The following is an 18,379-nucleotide window of genomic DNA, read 5'->3' as shown; positions in this document are numbered from 1 at the left end:
GAAGATCAAAGAGTATTGAATATCATTAAACATAATTGAATCCATAATATATGAAAACATTCCAGTAAATTTAATTTGAACAATACCTATACATTAGAAGTATTGCATCTGCATGCATTTCCTGTCTAACAGTTCTATTTTAATTTTTCCATTATAAACCCACAAATCTTTTTTTTTATTTGTTCTTGGGATGTGGGTGTCAATGGCAATTCCAGCATTTGTTGCCCATCCCTAATTGTCCTCGAACTGAGTGGCTTGCAAGGCCATTTCAGGGGGCAGTGAAGAGTCAACCACAGAATCTGGTAGGCTAGCCCAGGTAAGGATGGAATATTTCCTTGTTCCACTGAAGCCCAATGCAAACTGGAGGAACAACACCTCATCTTCCGACTAGGCACTTTACAGCCTTCCGGACTGAATATTGAATTCAACAACTTTAGGTCTTGAGCTCCCTCCTCCATCCCCACCCCCTTTCTGTTTCCCCCTTCCTTTTGTTTTTTGCCAATAAATTATATAGATTTTTCTTTTCCCACCTATTTCCATTATTTTTAAATATTTTTAAATCTTTTATGCTCCCCCCACCCCCACTAGATCTATACCTTGAGTTCCCTACCATCCATTCTTAATTAGCACATTCGTTTAGATAATATCACCAACTTTAACACCTATGTGTTCTTTTGTTCTATCGTTTGTGACATCTTTTGATGATCTGCTTCTATCACTACTTGTTTGTCCCTACAACCACACCAACCCCCTCCATTTCTCTCTTTCTCTACCCCCCCCCCCCCCCCACCCCCCGCCACACACACACATACACACACACACACACACACCTTAAACCAGCTTATATTTCAACTCTTTCTTGGACTCACTCAAGTTCTGTCGAAGGGTCATGAGGACTCGAAACGTCAACTCTTTTCTTCTCCGCCGATGCTGCCAGACCTGCTGAGTTTTTCCAGGTAATTCTGTTTTTGTTTTGGAATATTTCCTTCCCTAAAGGACAATAGTGAGTCAGATGGGTTTTTACAACAATTGATTATAGTTTCGTGGTCACCATTTGTTGTATTATGTTGTGTGCCTGCATGCTATTTTAATGTAAAGGTGCTCAGCAGAGCAAGGGTTAATGTGGGGCCAGAGAATAGCACCGCCCATCGTGCATGGTGATTGACTGAGAGAACAGTTTAGGGAGAACACCCCAGAAGCAACCAACCTGCATGGCAACAGCACTCTGCATGAAAGTAACCTGTGATCTGTAAATAGTTAAAGACTACCAATAAAGGGTTTGTGTTTAAACATACACGTCTCAAGATCCTCTCATCACTAAGACACCACACCTTAACAACATGGTTAGCAGCAGTGGGAGCTCCTAAAAGATATCACATCAGCGGTGCTATGAAAGGTGATATTTTAAATAATGAACCCAGAACAGTATCCCAAGGTATGAAAAACTAAAAGCAGCTGAAGCCAAACTAGAGAGATGTGCACCTCAGAAGAAAACTTGAGGAAGCTTCACTATAGACTTAGAAGTTGAAGAATCCACCAGAGTGAATGGTGCCACCCCAAGTGATGCATAGTGAAGACACCTGCTCAGATCACAAAAATGGGTGTGCAAAGCTACAAAAAATTGCAAGATCCTGAGTGATGCATAGTTAAAGAACCTGGTTCATTCATGAGATGGTGATCAAAAGTTATCAAAAAGAAGCTGTACTTACATTATAGATTAGGTGGCAGTCCCAAGGCTCACCATATCCATTAGGCAGCTGAAGGAAATCTGCGGTGCCAGCCAGCACCATATAACACAAGGTGGCCAAGCTGAAGTTAAAAAAAAAACCTACAGAGTTTAAAATAAAGAAACCTGCAGAGTATAACAAAAAGTTCAAAAAAATCCCCTTCAAGCCAAACAGAAAACACAGAAAGCACTACTGCAGCTTTAGGTTTAAACAACAAATGGCTGCAATTGAAAGGCAAGGTTGCCAAAACTCCTAAAGCGTTGGACGTCCAACATCAAAAGAACCTGCAGAGGTAAAAGAAACAACAGAAGTAATTGCCCAGGAAAGAGGTGCTGCTGTTTTGGAGTTTTTAAAAAGTTTTTTAAAAAAAAAAGAGGCCCACGATCGCAGGAATCCCAAAAAAGTGCAGGGAAATCACAGACCAAGAAAGCTGACAGCTGCAGACATCCTGCAGTGAAAAAAATGGTTACTGCGCTCACAGTCTTAAAGGCACAATGATATTTAAAGCTGTAACTACAAGAAAACACAAACAGCCATGGACAGAAAATTAGAAGAGCCAGACACATTTTGGATAAGGAAATGGCTAAACCAGGCACAAGAGTAGGCTAGCACACTCCCAATAAAGTGCCAAGGGCAACAAGAGACCTAAGAGAGAGAGCAACTCCCAATAAAGCACTGAGAGCAACAAGAGACCCCAGAGTGAGGGAGACAATAGTGAAGTAATCCACAAGATGGTTGCCAACCATGCAAGGAAATTCATGAGCCAAAGAGTTTAGCGCAGAAGAAAAAAAATGGCTCAGAAGCTGCCAAAAGGCTAAAAAAAAATAAAGTTTCTTGAAAAAGCTGACATGGTACCCAAACTGCAACAGCAGATGGCTGTGAATGAAGGAAAGTTATCTGAGATAATCAAAAGAAGCAAAACGTATAAAAAGCAAATTAAGCTGTTCTACTGGAAAATGTTTGTATCAGAGCTGAACTGGAAGATTTGAAGCACAAGATTCAAGCTGAGTCAACAAGACGATGCACTGAAGCCCAGAGTGAACTGGCAAAAGGTTAATAAGAAAACAAATAGTTGAAAGAACAATTGATTGTCCTTCAAGATCAAATGCAAAAGGAATTGTAACTATTCAGTAACATAAAAAAAACTGTCTTAAACAGCAGAATGGCATCACAGCAGAAGAAACTCAAGGAGACACCACCGAGTTACAGAAAAACTCAAGCTGCAGCAAGTAAGCTCTGCAAAGAAAAAGAAAATCTGTTGATGGATCTTTACCTGTTACAAGAACCACAAATTTTATTCCTCTGGAAAATTACGAAGAGAAGTAAAATGAATTTCATGTCACGCTGAACAAACTGAAGAACCAATTGGCAGAGAAGACTCAGCAATGTTCAATATTGCAGGAGGAAGCTGAAAGCTACAGAAAACAGACTGAAGAGCTGAAGAAACGGTTGAATGGAAAAGAGGAGGTATCAAAAGCAAAAGCCATAGAACTTTCCAAGCTGCAAGTGGATAATAAAGCCATGCATAGCATAATTACAGAACCGAAACAAGTTAAGACTTCACCGCAGACACACCTGACCAATTGTGAAACCAAAATGTTCTGTTGCAGAGAAAGAAAAGACCGAAATGAGATTGGAAAATGTAAATCTGACACTAAAACACAGGGAACTCAAAGAAGAGAAAGCACTGGATGTATCAGACATACTGAGAACCATTGAACTGAATGATAAGATTCATAAGCTTGCAAAATGATCTGAAAATAAAACAGCAGATAAATGTTTGGATGAAATTGTAAACAAGTGGAAATGAAGGGTCCATTTGTGAAACGTCAATGTTCAGCAAGAACATGGCGGACACCACAGAAAAAGAAAATTCGAGTCCACCCTAGGAATGAACGAGTACACATTCCCTTCAGAAGGAACGGGACAAACCCACAATGTCTGAAAAAAACAGACAAATTGCTATTAAAAAGAGACACAACTCGGAGATACAAAAAGTGGATCAAATTGGGATAGCCAAGAACCAGAAACACAGAGCACTACTACCAGTCCTCCAAGCATCTCAGACCAAGATGTGGCAGAACTGTCAAGCTTCAAGAGTATCTGAATGTATAAAGTCAGAGATTTGGGATGGGGGAGAAGGGATAGCAAGTAAAGATTGTATTGTAATACTCTGTTGGAAGGGAGGAAAGTTTTCTTTGGAGAAGGAAGTGGATGTTGTATGATGTTGTATGTGCCTGCATGCCATTGTAATGTAAAGGTGCTCGGCAGAGCAAGGATTAATGTGGGACTGGAGAATAGCAATGCCCACGGTATGATGGACAGAGGTGCATGGTAATAGACAGTCCAGAGAGAACACTCTAGCAGCAGCCTACCTGCATGGCAACAGCACCATGCATGACAGTAACCTGGGATCTATAAATAGTTAAAGGCTACCAGTAAATGGTTCATATTTAAACATAGAAGACCTTCTCATCAATGAACCAGAACAACGGAACCCATATTACAACACTATTACTGAAATGTCTGATTCCAGATTTATTACTGATATTTAAATTCCGCCAGTTGCCATGGTGGGCCTTAGCACCTGTCAAAAGATAGGTTTGGAATTCAAATTTTTTCAGAGCTGTGATGCTATGATCTGAGTTCAGATTGTACAATGTGATCATGTGCTGTACAAATTCCCAGGTTGCATTCAGTAGCTGCTGGAATATTCTCCTTTGAATTTCTCACTGTTTCTGCTCAGCTTTATATCAATTTTTAAAGTATTCATTCATGGGATGTGGGCATCGCTGGCTAGGCCAGCATTTATTGTCCATCCCTAATTGCTCTTAGAGAAGGTGGTGATGAGCTGCCTTCTCGAATTGCTGCAGTCAATGTAGTGTAGGTACGCCCACAGTGCTGCTCAGGACGGAAACATAGAAACTAGGAGTAGGAGTAGGCCAATCGGCCCTTTGAGCCTGCACCGCCATTCATTATGAACATGGCTGATCATCCAACTCAATAGCCTGCTCCCACTTTCTCCCCATATCCTTTAATGAAGCTCCCCCTCATCAACTCTACTAGTTACATTCTCAAAAAATTCCAGTAGATTTGTCAAGCATGATTTCCCTTTCATAAATCCATGCTGACTCTGTCCAATCCTGCCACTGTTTTTCACGTGCTCAGCTATTAAATCTTTTATAATGAACTAGAATTTTCCCCACTACTGACATCAGGCTGACTGGTCTATAATTCCCTGTTTTCTCTCTACCTCCCTTTTTAAATAGTGGGGTTATATTAGCTACCCTCCAATCTGTAGGAACTGTTCCAGAGTATATAGAATCTTGGAAGATGACCACCAATGCACCCACTATTTCTAGAGCTACTTCCTTAAGTACTCTGGGAAGTAGATTATCAGGCCCTGGAGATTTATCGGCCTTCATTCCCAACAATTTCCCCAACGCCATTTCCCTACTAATACTGATTTCTTTCAGTTCCTTCCTCTCACTAAACCCAGTGTTCCCCAACATTTCTGGTATGTTATTTGTGTCCCCCTTTGTGAAGACAGAACCAAAGTATATATTTAGTTGGTCAGCCACTTCTTTGTTCCCCATTATAAATTCCCCTGTTTCTGACTGTAAGGGACCTACATTTGTCTTCACCAATCTTTTTCTCTTCACATACCTATAGAAATTTTACAGTCAGTTTTTATGTTCCCCGTAAGCTTACTCTCATACCCTATTTTCCCCTTCTTAATCAATCCCTTGGTCCTCCTTTGCTGAATTCTAAACTGCTCCCAATCCTCAGGTCTGTTGCTTTTTCTGGCCAATTTGTACGCCTCTTCCTTGCATCTAATACTATCTCTAATTTCGCATGTAAGCCATGGTTTGGCCACCTTTCCTGTTTTAATTTTGTGCCAGACAGAATAAACAATTGTTGCAGTTCACCCACGCGTTCTTTGAATGCTTGCCGTTGCAAATCCACCAGCTTCCCTTTAAGTAATGTTTCCCAATCCATCATAGCCAACTCACGCCTCATATCATCGTAGTTTCCTTTATTAAGATTCAGGACCCTAGTCTTAGAATCAACCACATCACTCTCCATCTTGATGAAGAATTCAATTATATTATGGTCGCTCATCCCCAAGGGGCCTCACACAACTAGGTTGCCAATTATTCCTTTCTCATTACCCAGTCTAGGATGGCCTGTTTTCTTGTTGGTTCCTCAACATATTGGTTCAGAAAATCATCCTGTATACACGCCAGGAATTCCTCCTCTACGGTACTGTTACTAATTTGATTTGCCCAATCTATATGCATATTAAAGTCACCCATAATTACAGATGTTCCTTTATTGCATGCTCTCTAACTTCCTGTTTAATGCCAGTCCCAACATCACCACTACAGTTTGGGAGTTTGTATACAACCCCCACTAATGTTTTTTGCCCCTTAGTGTTTCTTAGCTCTACCCATACAGATTCTACATTGTCGAAGCTAATATCTTTCCTCACTATTGCGTTAATTTCCTCTTTAACCAGCAATGCAACTCCACCGCCTTTTCCTTTTTGCCTGCCATTCCTAAATAGTGAATACCCCTGGATGTTCACTTCCCATCCCTGGTCACCCTGCAGCCATGTCTCTGTAATCCCGACTATATCATACCTGTTTACATCTATTTGCGCAGTTAATTCATCCACTTTATTGTGAATGCTCCTTGCGTTAAGGCACAAAGCCTTAAGGCTTGTCTTTTTAACATTACTTGTCCCGTTCCCATTATTTTTCACTGAGGCCCTGTTTGATTCTTGCCCTTGATTTCTCTGCCTATCACTCTTCTTATTCCCCTTTCTGTCTTTTGTTTTTGTCCTTGATTCCCCTTTCTCTGACTCCTTGCATAGATTCCCATCCCCCTGCCATTTTAGTTTAAACCCTCCCCTACCACTCTAGCAAATGTTCTCCCTAGGACATCAGTCCCAGTCCTGCCCAGGTGTAACTGGTCCAGTTTGTACTGGTCCCAGCTCCCCCAGAACTGGTCCCAATGTCCCAGGAATCTGAAACCCTCCCCTTCACACCATCTCTTCAGCCAGGTATGCATCCAATATAACCTGCTATTTCTACTCTGATTAGCACATGGCACTGATAGTAATCCTGAGATCACTACCTTTGAAGTCCTTATTTTCAATTTACTTCCTAACTCCCTGTATTCTGCTTTTTTTTACCTATGTCATTTGTACCAATGTGTACCACGACCACTTGCTGTTCACCCTCCCCCTTCAGAATGTCCTGTAGCCGCTCTGAGACATCCTTGACCCTAGCACTAGGGAGGCAACATACCATCCTGGAATCTCGTTTATGGCCACAGAAACACCTATCTATTCCCCTTACAGAAAAATAGTAAAGGGAAAATAATGACAGAAAGGTAAAGAAAGAAAAAAGTATAAAAATTTCGATTTCAAATTTTAAAAACTTGTAACTGCAATTTACTGCTGCAGGAATATGATTCCACAGTTTCAATTCCTTTTCTGCGCTGGAGAGGATGAGTGGTATTGCAGGAACATAAATCTTGACAATAGATGGGTAATTACAGTGTTAATTACTAGCCTTAATATTATGCAGCAAGCTTCCTTGGTAATTAATGCACAAATATATCAATTACAGCAAGCTTCCATTTTCACAAGGCTAATAGCAGGAGCAACATAGATTGTCCATCAAGCTGCTTATGGAATAAAAACAAAATGCTGGAATAGCTCGGCAGGTCTGACAGCATCTGTGGAGAGAGAAACAGGGAGTTAACGTTTCAAGCCCACATGACTCTTCTTCAGAGCTAAAGAGAAGTAAAAATATGATGGAATTTTTACTGTTTAAGGGGGAGGGGGTGTGAAACAGGTAAAGCAGGATAGAATGTCACTGATAGGTGGGGGCTAAGGAGAGGTTGACAAAGATGTCATGGACACAAGACAAAGAGTAGTGGTGAAGACTAAAAAAGGTGCTGGTAGTGGCATAAAGGTAAGGAAACAGAATGTGTTAATAGCAAAACAAGGGTCAGCACTCTGTGAAAGAACAACATTGAAAAAGTAACAGATGGCCCTTTTGAGGGGGGAGGTGGGGGGAGGGGGCAGTGGTTGGGGAAAGAGGATAAAAAAGGGGATAGAAAGGAGGATTAAAAAAAGGGATAAAACAATGAATAAAAATGAAAATTAGTAAACAAAAAATAAGGTTTAAAAAAGGGATTAAAGAAGGGGTGAAGATAGAGGAGAGAGTTCATGGTCTGAAGTTGTTGAACTTAATATTAAGTCTGGAAGGCCGTAAAGTGCCTAATCAGGGCACTTATGCTTATGGGATTGCTCTTCCTCACCACCAATTGCTGTATGATTTACACACCTTGTGCATTTAACACTTTGTTATTTAACCAGCAAATTCTGACCCTGACGTCCATTCCGATCATAAGGGGCTTTTTCTTTTGCACCTCTGGATTATACTATTGCATGATTAGATATTGGAGGTATGGGCACACTCCTGAACAAAAGATGCCTGGACCAATTCTACAAATGATCAGCACCGTTGAACCAGGAGAATAACTACTACGGAGCCCAATATTTGAAAGTTACCAATAACAATTTTGGCCGTACAGAGGCCTTTGAGAGTATAATTTCTGTTGTGGTGCAGTTCAAAACTATGCTGTGATGTATTTACAATTATGTAGATGTATGGCAGTTACCGAGTCTTATTCTCTTCCATTGGAAGTTAGAAACAAAAATATTTTTCATTACATTAAATGTATTTGCGACTTTCCAGTTTGCAGGAACCTTTCTCTATAGGAATTTGAAAGATAACCACCAATGCATCCACTGTCTCTCTAGCCATCTCCAACACTCTGAGATGAAGCTAATCTGGTCCAGAGGATTTATCAACCTTCAATCCAGTTAGCTTTTCAAGTACTACCTCTTTACTATTACTAATTTCTTTTAGTTCTTCAGTTTCACAAGTTCCTTGGTTGCCTAGTATTTCTGGGAGATTATCTGTATCTTCTTCTGTGAAGACTGACACAAAGTAACCATTTAGTTTCTCCTCCATTTACCTGTTCTCTATCTGTAATGGGCCCACATTTGTCCTAGCTAATCTTTTCCTTTTCAGATACCTAAAGAAGCTCTTACAGTCCATCTTTATGTTCCACGCTAGTTTGCATTCATATTCTCTTTTCCTTTCTTAATCAGTTTCTTAGTCTTCCTTTGTTGGGTTCCAAGTTGCCCCCAATCCCCAGGCACACCACTTTTTCCAGCATCCTTATAACCCACTTCCTTTGATCTAATGCAATCTTTAACTTCTTTTGTTAACCATGGTTGATTTACCTTTCCCTTTGGGTGTTTGTGCCTCAGAGGAATATATATCTGTTATAGACTGTGTAGCATTTCTTTAAATACTAGTCATTGCCTGTCTACTGTCAAATCTTTTAGTATATTTTCCCAATCCACGATAGCCTACTTGCCCCTCATACCCTCATAATTTCCTTTCTTCAGATTCCAGAATGAACTATGTCACATTCAAACTTAATTCAGAATTCTATCATATTATGGCAATGGCGTGAACTTCGTGAACTTGCCCACTAGTTCTTCACTAACAACATGGGAATAAGTTAGGGCTGATGCATTCAGGAATAAGTGAATTTTTAACAGTGTGATATGCGATAATTACTGCCAAATAATCTCATGGTCCTAACAATGTAATTTTACAGGCACGGGGTTTCATTCCTTTATAAGTGTTGGAGATTTTCACAAAAATAGAAATTAAAATAATTCTGTTTTTACTTTTCCCATCTGTCCTTTTTAGTTCTCTTTTAAACCCATTGGTCATACTTGATTTTAATTTTGCTTTCTGTGGATGATTTAAATTTAATTTATACTTCCTGCTTTAGTCTCTGCATGTCTCAGTGAGGATTTTTCAATCTGATTGGTTGAAAGGCCTTGCTGTTTCTTGACCAGTTCACAACCATCACAGGTGAAATGTAAGAGGCACCATGTTGGATCAGACACTGAGTGAGAGAAAGTCTCCGCTTAAAATCCTGAACTTGTGGGCACCTGTCAGCAAGGTGAAAAGCGATTGCTGTCCCTTCGCCAGTGAGCACAAAATTTGTTCTGCTAGCTTTGTTGGCCAATGTTTTTAAGAAAGATTTTTGGATTTGAGCAGAGCTCCATAGCTAACGCATAGAAGCATAGGAAAATTAGGGCGCAGAAAATGGTCATTCAGCACATTGTGTCTGCCCGGCCAAATAAAAGAGAAAATAAGAAACTAGTCGCTCATTTTTAATCCCACTTTCCAGCACCTGATCCAGGGCCTTGCAGGTTACAGCACTTCAGGTGGAGATCCAGGTACCTTTTAAATGAGTTGAGCATTTCAGCCTCAACCACCAATTTAGGCAGTGAATTCCAGATGCCACCCACCCTCTGGGTGGATAAGTGTTTCCTCATGTCCCCTCTAATCCTTCTACCAACCAACTTAAATCTGTGCCCCGTGATAACTGACCCTTCAGCTAGTGGAAGCAGGTCTTTCCTGTCTTCCCTATCTAGACCCTAATAATTTTGTACACCTTAATTACACATCTGGATGTTCATAATTAAGATTTGACCTGATTGACCAATCGTGCCATAGTGTTAGAAAATAGCTTTGTGCCCTAACTCATATATTCAAGCAGCCACAGAAAATGATTTATTTACAATTATAGAAAGAGGAATATTTTTATGGATGGGAATGCATTCAATGTACATTTCCATCACCATTTAATTGATGCAAAAATAGTTTTAAATTTCTCTTTCTGCAGTTGCATACATAATAAACAGTTTTAGAATGATTTTTCTTCATGGTAAGTAAATGCTTAGATGACATCAATGCTGGATCCCACAGTTTGTATTAGTGCCGTTTCATGTTCTTTTTGTTCTTGAATTCTTATTTGAAAACATGAAATGATTGTAGAACTCAGTAACAGCTAAGTACTAAAGTGCAAGATGAATTTGTGTCCCACAGGAAATCCTATATCTGAAAACTATCCAGCATGTAATTCTTAATGGTTTTACAGGAACTTCATCGCAGGTTGGATTACCTGTTGGATGTTTATATGTTCAATCCTGCAGACTTAGATTTACATGCCACAGTTCTCTTTTGGCCAAGGAACATCGTTCCAATTTTTGATGAAAATGATGAGGTATGTAGAATAATGCCTTGCACCTTCGCTGTCTCAAGGTTCCAGAGAGATGGGAAAATAGATGCTGAGCAATGGAGAGAGATTAGGAGGATTGACTCAAAAGTTGGAAAGATAGATTTTTGAGAAGTTTCATGAAGGAGGTAAAAGAATTGGGGGGTGAATAAATTAAGGGAAGAAGATCCAGTGAATTGGGCCTTGACACCTGAAGAGGGGTGAGCATATTTTTTTTGAGGGCTCTTTTTGAGTTTTTCTTCAGGGCTATTTCTTGATTTTTAGGGGTTCCTTCTTCATCCTCACTAACTCTTTTATTGCTGAAGAAAGGATTTTTTTGTCAAAACTTTTGATCTTGTACTCATCAGGACAATTCACAAGAAAATACCAATGTCACTTTCCCCTGGGGGTGGTGGGGTTTGGGGCTTGGACCTCAGATGGTGGGTGTGGGTTGGGCAGAGGTCAGGAGGGGGAGGTGGTCAGACCTCGGATGGGTGAGGTTGTGAGGAGTCAGACCTCAAGTAGGTGGGGTGGGTTGGGGCAGGAGGGGGAGGCGGTCGGATCTCAGATGGGTGGGGGCGTTGGACCTCGGCTTGGTAGGGGAGTGGGGGTGGGGCGGATTGGACCAAGAAATTGGGAGTGGTGGGGGGGTTGGGAACATGTGTGGAGGGGGTGGGGTGGGGGTGTTGGGGAGGGTCAGATCTTGGGAGGAGGAGGCTGTGGTGGGGGTTTGGGGGTGACGGATCTTGAGTGGGGAGGTGTTTGTAGGGGGCTCAGATATTGTGTGGGGGGGGTGACATCTTGTGTGGGGAAGAGTTGGGGGGGTTGAGACTTTGGGTGGGGTGGTGGTGGTGGTGGTGGGGTGTTGGTGGAGTTGGGGGCGAATCCGAACCTGGGGGGGTGGTTGTCGGGAGGGGGGTGGTGTTGGGTTGGGAGGGATGAGGATCGGGCCTCGGAGGTGTGATGGGAATTTGGGTCGGGGGTTTGTCATGCCTGTGGGTGGGGGGCGCGGAAGGTGTCTGATCGGGTTGGGAGACTGGGGGGTGCGGCCTGTGGATGGTGCGGGTCACGTTGGTTTGGGAGAGGGGATTGGACCTGCGGGTTGGGGGGAATCCCATGGGGAGTTAGGCAATTGGGAATACCGTGAGGAGGTGTTTAGAGGGGGTGGGAGTAGTCCAGTGGGGTGGGAGGGTGGTGGTCAGATGGTGGGGGCAGTTCTCTGGGGGGTCAGGGATGTGGAGGAGAGTCCAGTGGTCAGGGTCAGCCTGGATCTTTATGACAGTTGCCCAGAAGTTAGAAGAGGTTTTAATTCTTGAACCTTTTCTCCAAAACTATTTGTGTAACACAGCTGGAACCATCTGAAGTTTGCGATTTAAATCGCGTTTTCAAGTGGTTCCCAGCTCAGGGCAATTGCCCAGAGGAAGTTTGAACTTCTGGGCAATTACCGTGCATACCCTTATCTGTGAACTTCCGAAGGGGATTCGCCAGTGCATCTTTGGGCTACTTCCCCAAATCCGACACTGGGGATCTCTGAAATTACAGCCCGTCATCAAGAGAATATGTTTGAAATTTAAACAAAGCAGCTTCACCCTGATTGGTTAAGGCATTGCCCTGAGGAATGGATCAGCAAATGGCTGTCACTTATTTTGTTTAGCTGAAACTGACGCAATGTATGTACACGTTCTTTCTGTCCGCAAAGAACAGGGCCCATTGTATTAATATATGTAGCTTCCAGTACACGCAAATACACCACATTACGAGCACAACTAACAATCTTAAATTGGTTGTCAAAAGTAATTCTTAGCACATTGAGGATTATTCATCAGATGTTGTCCAATCGCAGAATCACATCTAATGTTGGACACTGGGTTTTGAGTTTTGCAAGCACGGGCTAGTTGGGTACGGTCTGTACCCTGCCCATTGCAAACAGTGGCTGGGACATGCTACTTGATACGATCTGTACTACCAAAACTCTAAAACATTATTGACCTACACCGCAATTTTTAAGGATTTGTGAATTTGTACTCTCAGATCCCTTTGCTCCTTTATCCCAGTTTGATTCTTATTTTGCAAGTAATATTGGCCTCCTTATTTTTCTTACAAAAATGTAACTACTCCCACATTACTCATTTGTGTGATAGGCAGATCGCATTTTTGGCTTGATGGCAGCATCCTGTTAGTGGCAAATACCACTCGTGTTGCTATTGCATAGTAGCAGCTTGAAACAGCTAGCTTCACCAAATTTTTGAGCTTCCAGGATAATCTGAGATAGATTGGGCATTTTTCAGGGCTGAAGGTGATGACTTTAGGAGTTTCCATGATATACAGCGTGAAATGATCTGATCAGGGTAGCCATTAACCTGCAGGATGACTTTGATGCACCTCATTTCAGCATCAATATTACATGGTGAACAATAGTACAGGCCCTATTTCCAAGGTTGCCAATAAGACTAATCTTACAGCAGGTAGAACTGTAGGAATCCTAAAGCGTATATTGACCAGTGAAAGTAGGCTTGTGGTAGACCATGGTAGAGAATCCCCTGCCAGATTTCTCAACAAGTACATCAAGGAAGGAGAGTTCATTTGACTGCTCCCATTTCAAAGGGGAATTTGAGCGCAGGATGAAGCCCGTTAAGACATGTAAGGAAATAGTTACATGTAGCTGCTGATTTAAATATGGCAAATATCAGAAATATGCAAGGGTTAGGAGGTTAGGTGTCATTCCATCGAGGGCATGTTTCTCATGGAACCCAAAAAAAGATGTTTGCAAGTGCTGGTCCTGGAGGGGATCCCATGGGAACACCATCTATTTTGGCATACATGGTGTCATTAAAACTGAACTCAACTGCGCGAGTTGCTGAGCTCATAAGTTCAATCGATACTGATTCACACAATGAAGGCGGGTCTAGATTGCCATAATATAGTGCTGCAGTGCAAATATCTATGGCTTCCTTAAGCGGAACATTGGTGAATAGGCTAGCAATGTCAAATGAGCACATGGACACAGCATTGCTATCGATATGCAAGTCCCGTATGGCCTTTGCAAATGCGAAGGAGTCTTTCACCGTGTATGTGGAAAACATGGTCAATGCTGGTTGGAACAATTTGCTCCATCATTTGGCCAATTCTTGTTGTGCAGAACCAGTCATAGGTAAGCTCGGGCGTAAAGGGACATCACTTTTCTGTGTCTTGGCAGCACATGCATACGCGGACGTAGCAAACTGTGAGGATGAACCCAATCATATATATCACACAGTAGCTCGTTACTCTTATATAAGCCCAGCAAGCGTTTTTTTAGCTTACTTTCGAGCAAGGCTGTCCGGTCATGTTGAGCAGCAGGACCAATGGATATGAATTTGGACCTGTCATTAAGAATGATGTGCGTTTTGTTGAGATAGTCACACTTGTTAAGGTTGACTATTCCCGTCCCTTTGTCAGGTTTGTATGTGTATGTCTGGGTTTTCGTTTTTCAGTTTGATCCGTTTATGTTTATGCAATAGATGACGGCTCCATAAACAGTATCTGTTTGAAATGCATCCAAACTGTAAACTCACTTCAGTGGAAGCAGTTTGGCAACACAATTAATGATGCCACTAAACACATAACAAATCTTTTTGACCAGAGAAAGCAAGGAGTTTGTTCTTGCACATTGTTTTAATTTTGATGTGCCTGCATTCCAAAGCAAATGGGCGGAGGTATTAGCTGAGTTTGAACACCTCTACTCCCAACTATCCCGCCACAAACCAGTGTCCACTGAAAATGCTGAATCCTTGAAAGCATGCCTAGCTGATCTAGCACACGCATATTGTGGGATTCCCGAACAACTTGTCCGACTTTCACATGCAACTGTATGTCCCAAGAATTGGCAGATCGTACCAAATAGCATGTCGCAGCTGCTGTTTGATTACAAAAGTAGGGAGGTCGTGTTGGAGTTGTATAGAAAGTTGGTGAGGCCACAGCTGGAGTACTGTGTGCAGTTCTGGTTGCCACATTATAGGAAGGATGTGATTGCACTGGAGGGGGTACAGAGGAGATTCACCAGGATGTTGCCTGGGATAAAACAGTTAAGTTATGAAGAGAGGTTGGATAGACTTGGGTTGTTTTTGTTGGAGCAGAAAAGACTGAGGGTTGACCTGATTGAGGTCTACAAGATTATGAGGGGCATAGACAGGGTGGATAGGGAGCAGCTGTTCCCCTTAGTTGAAAGGTCAGTCACAAGAGGACATAAGTTTAAGGTGAGGGGCAGGAGGTTTAGGGGGGATGTGAGGAAAAACCTTTTTACCCAGTGGGTGGTGACAGTCTGGAATGCACTGCCTGGGGCAGGTGGTGGAGGCGGGTTGCCTCACATCATTTAAAAAGTACCTGGATGAGCACTTGGCACATAATAACATTCAAGGCTATGGGCCAAGTGCTGCTAAATGGAATTAGGTAGGTAGGTCAGGTAGGTAAGTGTCGGTGCAGAATTGGTGGGCCGAAGAGCCTCTTCTGCACTGTGTGATTCAGTGATTCTGTTTGCAACGGGCAGGTACAGACTGTACCTAACCAGCCCATGCTTGCAAAACTCAAAACCCAGTGTCCAACATTAGATGTAATTCTGCAATTGGACAACATTTGATAAATAATCCTAAATGTGCTAAGAATTGCACTGACAACCAATTTAAGATTGTCAGTCATGCTCACAATGTGGCATATTTGCGTGTACTGGAAGCTACATATACACAGGGCCCTGTTCTTTGCAGACAGAAAGAACATGTACATACAGTGCGCCTGTTTCAGCTAAACAAAATAAGTGATAGCCATTTGCTGACCCATTTCTCAGGGAAATGCCTTGACCAATCAGAGTCAAGCTGCCTGGTTTAAATTTCAAACAATGCTTGGCAGTTAAGTGTCAGTCACCATCAGTGGTGCATTCTCCATGGCAATGCCACTTGCCAACCAATCTGCACTTTCTTCACGTACAGTATAAATTGTTGTTATCGCCCTTATAATGGAATTCTTTTAAGTGTCCTGATGAGTGCAAGATGAAAAGCTTAGACATGCCCCTTTTTTCAGCAATATTTTAGAGTTTGTTGAAATTTTTTAGAAGTGATAATTTGGGACAAATTTAATATTTGCTTCGGTGAATGTGGGTTATCCAAAGTCCAAAGCACATTTGATAATGTCCCGCTCAACAGACTTGTAAGCAAAGTTAGAGTTCACAGCATATAAGGCACAGTAGCAACATTGGGATACAAAATTGGCTGAACGACAGGAAGCCAAAAGTCATACCGAGTGATTCTTTTCTCGGCCAGGAAGAATGTTTATAGTGGGGTTCCCCAGGGGTTGGTGGTTGGGACCCCTGCTCTTCTTGATCTATATTACTGACCTAGACTTTGGTGTACAGGCACAGGATGACATAAAACTTGGAAATATTGTGAACTGTGAGGAGGATAATGTTAAATTCAAAAGGGCATAGTGAGACCGATGCAATGGGTGGACAAGTGGCAGATGAAATTTAATTCAGGTAAACGTGAAGTGACTCATTTTGATAGGAGAAACGAGGAGGGCAATATGAAAAAAAGGTACAATTCTAAATAGGGTGCAGGAACAGGGGTATTTGGGGTTATGTGTACACAAATCATTGAAAGTTACAGGGCAGGTTTAGAGAGATGGTATTAAAGCATCAGGTTGCTGGGCTCTAAAAATAAGGCATAGAGTACAAAAGCAAAGAAGTTATGATAAACCTGCATAAAACACTGGTTCAGTCCCAACTGGAGTATTGTGTCCAGTTCTGGGCAGCACACTTTAGGAAGAATGTGATGGCATTAGAGAGAGTGCAAAAAAGTTTCACAGGAATGGTCCCATGGAAGAGGAACTCCAGTTACATCGATAGTTTGGAGAAGCTGGAGCTATCCTCCTTTGAACAGAGAAGGTTGAGAGGAGATTTGATTGAGATATTAAAAATCATGAGGGGTCTGGACAATGTTCCCATTGGTGGAAGGAACAAAACTCAGGACACCGATTTAAGGTGATTGGCAAAAGAAGCAACAGCGACTTCAGGAAAAATGCTCTATGCAGCGAATGCTTAGGATCTGGAATCCAATGTCTGAGAATGTGGTTGAGGCACATTCAATTGTGACTTTCAAAATAAAACTGGACCATTATCTGAAGAGGAAAAATTTGCAGCACTGACGGGGAAAGCCAAGCACAAAACTTGGAAATGTTGTGAGCTGCAAGGAAGATAGTGTTAAATTGGTTGATTACTCTTGCAAAGAGCTGGCACAGATACAACAAGCTGAAGGGCCTCCTTCTGTGCTGTAGCCATTCTGTCATTCCATGAAATTTCAAAAGAAAATTTAAACTGTAAATGCAGGACAATACTAGGGATGCCTAAAAGTCCCAGGTTGTCCTGTATGTAAATTAATAGGTTTAGACTTAACTTCAGCGTGCATGACCTCAATATGATTGGCTTATGCAGTATTTGAATGAACTTGGAAAGCACTGATATTAAATGGAACCTTCATCTTTAATGGGTGGACAAAGTACAAATTCTAGATATTCAACAGAGCATGTAAAACATCTGGGTTTTAATTAACAAATGTAACAATTGGAGATTCTTTCCTGTATATTCAGTTTAATATATTTAAAATGTTTAAATTGTAAATCTTAAATATTTTTTCTTATATTTTTGTGATTATACAGCTGGTTGAGAAAGCAACGCTTAAAGGAGAGACTGAACTATTGGCTAAGCGAGAGAAACTCATTGTGGAACTGGAGAAGCTATCCCGGCGCACAGAGGAATTTGGACAATGCTCTGAGCTTGACTTGATGCAACAGGTCAGAGAAGCATTGTTAACATTTTATTCACTGTTTGGCCTAACTATTCAAATCTTAGCCTGATCATTTTAATCAAACTATTTTAATAGATATTAAAAGAAAACCTTGCTGAAGTTTCGGAATTTGAGCTCATTCCATTAAACTGGTATTCTTCTTGATCTGAAGATTAAAGAAATGTTTTTATTTGTTTATTCCTTGGATCCAAAGTATCGATCTTCATCTGAGAGTCTAGATCAATGACCATCAACTCAGGAACTCCATTTTGGAATCCTGACCATATAGGTGCATCAAACGTGTGCAGTGGATAATGATTATGTTACATAGGCCTGAGACAAGTTCAACTTCTATCACAGCATGGGGAATTTAAAATCTGTTAATAAAATACATCTGAAATAAAAAGCCAGTATCAGTAATGATGACCATGAAATGACCAGATACAGTAAAAACCCATCTGATTCAATAATGTCCTTTATTTTTCCTTCCTTAAAAAAGAAAGGCTTACATTTATATCATGCTTTTCATGACCACTGGATACCTCAAAGCCCTTTAACAGCCAATTAAGTACTTTAGCAGTGTAGTCACTATTGTAATGTAGATAACGCAGCATTTAATATGCACACAGCAATTTCCTGCAAACAGCAATGTGATGCTGATCACATAATCTGTTTTTT

General features: G+C 41.4%; 1 protein-coding gene across 1 annotated transcript in view; it reads left to right on the top strand.

The window, feature by feature from the left end:
- Positions 1-18,379, top strand: part of dnah12 (dynein, axonemal, heavy chain 12) — a 357,153-nt gene that overhangs the window by 85,778 nt on the left and 252,996 nt on the right. The window contains exons 14-15 of the mRNA XM_041191445.1: positions 10,776-10,901; positions 17,574-17,708. Coding sequence (XP_041047379.1) covers positions 10,776-10,901; positions 17,574-17,708 — 261 coding nt within the window. The remainder of the gene's footprint in view (positions 1-10,775; positions 10,902-17,573; positions 17,709-18,379) is intronic.

This window comes from Carcharodon carcharias, chromosome 7 (genome assembly GCF_017639515.1).
Source record: "Carcharodon carcharias isolate sCarCar2 chromosome 7, sCarCar2.pri, whole genome shotgun sequence".
Lineage (NCBI taxonomy): Eukaryota > Metazoa > Chordata > Chondrichthyes > Lamniformes > Lamnidae > Carcharodon > Carcharodon carcharias.
This window is presented reverse-complemented; position numbering and strand designations above follow the sequence as displayed.